Below are 7,146 nucleotides of genomic sequence, written 5' to 3'. Positions count from 1 at the left end.
AGCCACACTTCAGTTTACAAATGCCATGTCAACCAATCATGCATAGAAAAGAAAAATAAATCTCTCTATTATATAAAGTTAAGAACTTACAAGTTCCACCAGAACAAAAGAAGCATATAGATATATTCCAGGAACATTATTATACCTTGTGCTTTCTACTTTTCTCATTCTCTTTCTTCTTTTCACTCCCTTTTTTTTTCTTTTTTCTTTAAAAAAAAAAAAAAAAAAAAAAAATCAAACAAAGATCTCAATCACAATTACCAAATTCTCACACAATCAAAAAGCAGCCCATCCTGAAGCGGTGGCCTTTGTTGATCCTGATCCAGTTGCCGTAGGGAGATTTCTCTGCAAATCCCAACAAGCAAATGAGCAATGTTCTATAAAAATGTTGTTCCCATATATACGTATCAAAGTAGGTTACTTGGTAGACAAGGACACATGTAAGAACTAATAAAATAAATGGGGGGGGGGGGGGGGGGTGTGGAATTTAGTGTAGATGGGGGATTATCAGGAAAGGTACATCACAAAGTTAGTCACATGAACCCAAGCAAGAATGCCAAAAATTTCATTGGAGTAGAAAATAGGAATTTCGAATTTACATCCCACCTAATTTGCACTAGCTCAGCTTGGCAAGTTTAGGAGTGAAACATATGTAAACAACATACTTTACAAGCATATCCTTCTTGGATAAACGAAGTGATTTGCATTGCTAGCTTAGCTTGGCAAATTTAGGAGTGAATCATATGTAAACAACATACTTTACAAGCATATCCTTCTTGGATAAGAGAAGTGATTTGCACTGCTAGCTCAGCTCGGCAAGTTTAGGAGTGAAACATATGTAAACAACATACTTTACAAGCATATCCTTCTTGGATAAAAGAAGGAAACCAGAGACCACATAATAAGCACGGATCAATGATCCCTCAAAGAATTGAAATATCTAAGATAAACTACTAATGTGTAACAAGACTAAACACAGGCTTTAATATGATGGTAAGAGTGATACTTTGTGTCAGGGAAGAAGTATATCTACCAAGCAAGTAAAAATAATAATTTCATCCAAATAATTTTTATGGAATAGATAAATAATACATGTCATATACCCTTTGCTATCTAGGAATTCTAAGAGAGAGAAAGATAGGATATTGCCTAAAACAACCAAACTTTCAAAAAAGTGTGTTTGGATGAGCTTATTTTTATCAGGTTTTGTGTGTGCGTGAAAGTATAGTTGTAACTTGGAAAAGGTGATACTTTAAAATGCTGTAAATTTTCTTTTGAGGTGAAAATAAGCTCATCCAAACGGTAAAGAGCATCTTCTCAGTCCCAGGCAACCTTTTCTTATCTAACTATGAATTTCATAGATTTAAACCTATAAATTGACATTTAATTATTCAAACTTCAATCTTATTATCTTTTTCTTTATTTTAATCTTGTTTGTTGCTGAAATTTCTTCCTATACACCGTTCTCCTACATTAGACCTATGTTCTCACTACATCAAGCAGTATTAGAGATTCAAAACAAAAGATCCTTGATCTAAACCACACAATTTAGATTTGAGTCAAATGTTGCAACTTTAAGCTATGGTAGAGATTGTGCGGTTGGAGAAAATCAAGACCAGCAGACAGATTTTGGAAGGCAACCATGACCACTTGGACTCAAGGATCAGAATGACGATATAGAAGATGAAAAACCTTTTCAGTTTTCATGATGCTGGAACTGCAGAACATGCAGTACAAGGTGGATTGAAGAATTGGTTGTGGGTAGTTGAATTGGAGGATGAAAATTTTGAAAGAGTTTGTGCCATAGACTGGGATTCTTTACCGATTTATGATGTGTACTTTGATGACAGTGATTTGGAGGTGCGTACTTCAATACATATTGAAGAAACTATTCAAGTGAGTGATAACAAGTGTTCAATGCAAGTCGAATATCTTCTTTTGGACATGAAAGGTTTGCAAACACTTTTTTTGATTATATAGGTTTGCAAACACATTTTGATTTCAATAAACCACTGCTATTCAATGAAATTCCAAAGAGAATATCTTATAGTCCATTTGGATTGAGAGGGAGGGAGGGAGGGAGGGGGAGTAGAGTAGGGTAGAGTAGATTTAGCACAAAATTAGCTTATTTTTAGCCAACTCTACTCTACTCCTCTCTACTCCCCCTCCTTCCTGGCTTTATCCAAACAGGCCATTAGTGAAGATGGATACTTCCACTTGGAAAGAGGTGACTTTTAATAATTCTTCTATCGGCATAATGTTGAATCATGAGAATCTTTATTTTTATGAAGATAAAGATAAAAGATTTGATTGTGTTTGGGAATAATTTATGGAGCAAGACTCAATTCAACAAGATTTATGAGAAGAAAGGATGAGGTTGAGCGAATTTTTAGAACAAAGTTTTTTTTTTTTTTTTTTTAAGGTATGGTGCCAAATGATGATAATTCATTTTACGTGACTTGTTGATGTGAAAATTTAAAGAAATGTTATCAGCTTGTTATGCACAAGTTCTTATTGGCATCGTAACACTAACAAATTATTTCCTGACGTACTTAAGGTGACAAAAAAAGATGGAAAATATTATTCGGGATTCCACGGATCATGAAAGATTAAATCCAAACTCAAGGACAAGTTTTCTACAATCTGAGGAGAGCTGGTGAAGGAGAATTTAAGCCCAAACGGAAAAAAATGGCTCATTAGTCCATTCTCTTTTATTTTTCTATGTAATATTTGATTTATTATTGTCATTAGTAGTTTTAAAAAATCTTGTGACTAGCATGTGAATTTTAATAAAGCTGGACAGTTAGGATTTAATTGTTATATGTAAGATGAAGGGCTAGCATTCTAGGGTTACTAAAGGCTATTACAAATAGCCTCTTTCTATAATTAATTAGATTTTATGGATCATTGTAAACTTAGAACCTAAATGTGTTATTCATCTAGTATACCCCATGTACACTTGATGTATCGGTTTTCTCAATAAATAAATAAATAAAAGAATTTTTTTTTTTTAAATAATAAGAAAGATAATAGGGGGGGAGGAGTTGGGGTTTGAACCAACGTTGTAGGCAGCATTTTCTTTTTAATCTATTAAATAATAAATTTGAATATTTCTTGAACTCTTTGAGCCTAGAAATTGATATTTGATTGATCCAACTTCAATCCTGTTATCTTTTTCTTTGCTTAAACCTTGGTTATTGCTAGAATTTCTCCTTAAACCCTTCTACAATGCTAGACCTAAGTTCTCGTCACCACCTCAATATGCTTCCTAGATTGAAATTGCAGATGAATTTCACCATATAAAAGCAACTTAATGCTCCTGTAAGAATTCTTATATCTCAAAAAAACTAACCAGGTACCTCATTAACTTGACATAAAAGGAAGCTAGTAAACATGTCAGAGTGCCATTCGCATATGCTTCATAAATCACTTCTAACCAAGAAGAAAAATGTTAATAACCATATTTTCAAGTTCCAATAGCACAAAGACATCAATATCGATGTCAAAACTTACAACAGATTACAGATATGCTCTTCATAGGGGTAAAAAAGGCCATGAAAGTCATGTATACAAAAAACATCCATTATAATAAGCCACTCACATGTTAATTCTTTGATCCAAATAATACGCCACAATGAAGTAGAACGTGTATAAAACTGAAGAAGTCTGCTGCACTATTACTAGCAGTCTATATTGCAAAAAGGTCTTAGGGAGCTCCAAACTGCAAACTATCATTCTTAACTCCACCCATATGGAACCATAGTGCATCACAACCACTTATTCAGTATCCCTCTCAAAGAAATCAATGAGGTCCGAAATGGCCCCCAGGTCTAACTGAGTTTGCCAAAGATGAACCATAACTTCAATATCGTCTCTAATGAGAGAGGAAAATTTAAATCATAATAGTCATCTTTGTTATTTAAAAGGTGCATGTCAAACCTTCTAGGTATTCTGAAGTTTTTAACTTTTCATAACATAGAAAGTGATACATATGTCCCTAGTTAAGAAGAGATACAGTGAGCCATGGGAAGATCACTATGCCTTCTTTAAGATTTCCTACCCATGCATTAGGAAAAAAAATCATGTGGGTCCTTAAAATTAAATACATTTGTAAATGGAAACAGCCAGATATTGCATTTCAGGAAGTCATAACAATTAACAAATACGTCGAGTTTTCTGGTTCCCACTACTTGTGAAATCATGTGTACGAAAAGGATGGGGATGAAGGATGTGAGGCATACCTCAAGTGGAGAGAGGTCTGATAAAGGATCATTTGAATGCCTCGCATTTTCCTTAGGCCCCTTGATAACAACACCTTGGTGACTGGTAGAGGTTATCCGAGCAGCAGCAGGATCATTGGGAGGAGGAGGGAGAGGAGACCTGATTTTTCCTGCTCCAGTAGGTGGTGGAGCGAGGCTCAAGGCTTTAGGCTTTGCGGTTCCAGAAACTGCACCTGTCAGACCAGCAGCTGAGAGCATACCAGTTCCACTAGTTGGTTTGGGCTTCACATTGATCCGGATGGTTTCACCTTCCTATAAAACACAGTAAAGTCAATTCCATCCAGAAACAGAACCAAAGACAAGTTTAGGCCCAAATAAGGTTCACCAATGTAGGTCGAAATGTGGCCCATGATTTTTATAGAGTAAAATGTAGCAAGAATGACCTTTAAAATAGTTATCAATGCAGGGCGAAAGCAAAACATAGACGAAATGCAAACTCTTTCCACAACACTATGATTCCAAATCAAACAATCTTCTAGTCCAACAGAAAAATAAAAATCTTGCACAAGCCATAACACTACAATACCAAAATCATACAATCTTCTAGTCCAACAGATTACAATCTTTGCACAAATAAATAAACACCCACAACACTCATTATACCAAAATAACTAAATACACACTTTTCTATCTAAATTATGCAAATTTAGACAAATGCACAACACCCATTAATATTAAATTACACTCCAAACACCCATTAATCTAAGTTATTCATTCTTCAATCCCGACACATACAAACATGCATTGCAGCTGAAATAAACAACACCCACCACACAAAAACTCACATTCAAGTTCCACTACTACGCAAAACACAAAATTTCACACCAGATCAAACAAAACAAAGAAAACCCATTATAGAATTGGTATTAAAAAAAAAAAAGACCTTCAATCTATGATTAACAGCAGGATGAATGTCGATATGGGTATCATCACTACTCTCCCCAACCTCCTTCTCCTGCTCCCTCCTCACATGTTTCTCGTGATCCGAAAGCGCCACATTGAAATCGAAAGCCTCATTTCTCTCCGCGAATCCCAACCCAACAAACGCGTGCTTCCCGCGCCCATCCTCAATTTTCAAAACGAAATACCTCGAGGAATCAAGAACAGTCTCCACCGAAGACTCCCGAGGCTGACCGGGCAGCACAAAGCACGCGGCGAATAGATCGCCGGAACCAGGGTCCTCGAGTCGGATCTCGCACCGGGCTTTACACGAAACGACCCGGAGCCGACCCGACCAGATCTTATCGGATTGGAGCCACTCACCGCACTTGTACCCGCCCGAGGTGGAACGAGGTGGGATTTTGTAGACGGAGACTTCGCGGACTACGAGGAGTGTGTGTTCCAAGGCTTCTTCATCGTCCACCTCTACTTCTATGTCACCTTCCTGGAACGACATCGTTTTTCTTTTTTTCTTTTTCTTTTTTTTGTTGTGGAAATGGGAATGGAATGTGGGTTCGAATTGGGGTTGGTTTGGGATCTAAAGAGATATGAAGTGTGAGTTAAGAGGGTATTTTGGGAAATGAATTAAGGTGAAGAGAAGGTATCAATGTAAGAGAGAGAGAGTTGCAGAGACGTGGGTTGGAAGGGAAGGGAAGAGGAGAGTGGTGGAAATGTCAACTGTAATTTTAGCGAAAGAGAAATGCTTCTTCTTCTTTTTTTTAATTTGTTTTTACCATTTTGCCCCTCTCTTTTGTCTTCTTTCTTTTTTAAAAATAAAATAATTATTTGTTATTTTATTTTGTTTTATATATATACTATTACTATTTCTTTCTGGGATTTTTGGGTGGGAGGGAAAGCTATACATGAGCCGTGAAGGACGAGAAACAAGACAAAAACTGTAACAAAGAAGAAACGATGAGGTGGAACCTCAACAACTCGAGGTCTAAAAATTAAAAAAGTTTAGAGACTAACCATTTACTTCAATTAATGTGTTAAATTGTAGTTGGTGCATAATAAATATAACTAAAAAATCTATATGAAAGTAATATTTCTACTATCATAAATTGACAACTTAGTAATTCAGCAAAAAAAAAAAAAAAAAAAATTTGACAACTTAGTAAAGTGTGAGATTGATGCTTCATTTGTTTTAAAATGTTTTTATAATAGATGTTCCATTGTAAAATTTGATTAAACATGAAAAATGTTTTTTTTTTTTTTACGGTAAAATCCATTGTAAATTTTACCTTTAAAAATTCATTTGGTGGCTGGGTCATGTTCTATTGGTCAGTGCTAGTGGTCTAGTTACACAAAGCCTATGGTCCAATGACCGACTTTGGCGATCTGGTCACAGGTCACAGGTCACAGGTCACGGATTAGTGTGTTCTGTGCTGCTGACAGCCTAAAATCAAAGGCGCAGGCAACCTCCGTCATTTCTAGCTTAGCCACAAGTTTTGATGATTTGTACTTCAAAATTTTATATGTCACTCCAAACACTTGGAGATATTTTAAATTTGAAAATGTTTTACAGTTTTACTGGAAAAAACAAAGTGAAGGTGATTATAATTGGCTTTCAATTATTGTTTTTTGTTTTTGTTTTTTTATTATTTGTCTAACATATTTTCCCGTAATCTAACTTTTAACTTTTAAGAAATAAGTTAGTTTTTAACTTTTTGTTACTATTTAACATACAACTTATATCTTATAATAAAAAAATTAAAAAAACATACAACTTACCAAAAACTATATATTTTGATTTTGATAAATAATATACAAATATGCTGCTGAAAATAAGTAAAAACCAAACAAACTTCAGGTGTGTACGTAGGATTATTGGTCTTACTTAGGTTAATTGATCATTTGGTTTACACGATTAAGTTATGAAGACCTTTCACCAATAATTAAGATGTTAGGATGGAAAAATGGAAGG

The 7,146-nt window shown here is 35.1% G+C and overlaps 1 protein-coding gene across 1 annotated transcript; it reads right to left on the bottom strand.

Annotated features, from left to right (window-relative positions):
• Positions 1 to 220: 220 nt before the first annotated feature.
• LOC126698488 (uncharacterized protein At1g03900) lies at positions 221 to 5,913 on the bottom strand. The gene is made up of 3 exons (XM_050395755.1): positions 5,164 to 5,913; positions 4,242 to 4,532; positions 221 to 345 (listed from the first exon to the last, which is right to left on the bottom strand). The coding sequence occupies exons 1-3, from the start codon at positions 5,674 to 5,676 to the stop codon at positions 277 to 279; spliced, it is 873 nt and encodes a 290-aa protein (XP_050251712.1). The 5' UTR covers positions 5,677 to 5,913; the 3' UTR covers positions 221 to 276.
• Between the last annotated feature and the right edge of the window lie 1,233 nt (positions 5,914 to 7,146).

The sequence above is a fragment of the Quercus robur genome, chromosome 9 (assembly GCF_932294415.1).
Source record: "Quercus robur chromosome 9, dhQueRobu3.1, whole genome shotgun sequence".
NCBI classification, from domain to species: Eukaryota; Viridiplantae; Streptophyta; class Magnoliopsida; order Fagales; family Fagaceae; genus Quercus; species Quercus robur.
This window is presented reverse-complemented; position numbering and strand designations above follow the sequence as displayed.

Coding starts and splice junctions, on each gene's coding strand:
- LOC126698488 (XM_050395755.1), bottom strand. CDS start 5,676: ATGTCGTTCCAGGAAGGTGACATAGAAGTAGAGGTGGACGATGAAGAA. Junction 4,533..5,163: donor CTGTTAATCATAGATTGAAG/GTCTTTTTTTTT, acceptor TGTGTTTTATAG/GAAGGTGAAACCATCCGGAT. Junction 346..4,241: donor CAGACCTCTCTCCACTTGAG/GTATGCCTCACA, acceptor TGGGATTTGCAG/AGAAATCTCCCTACGGCAAC.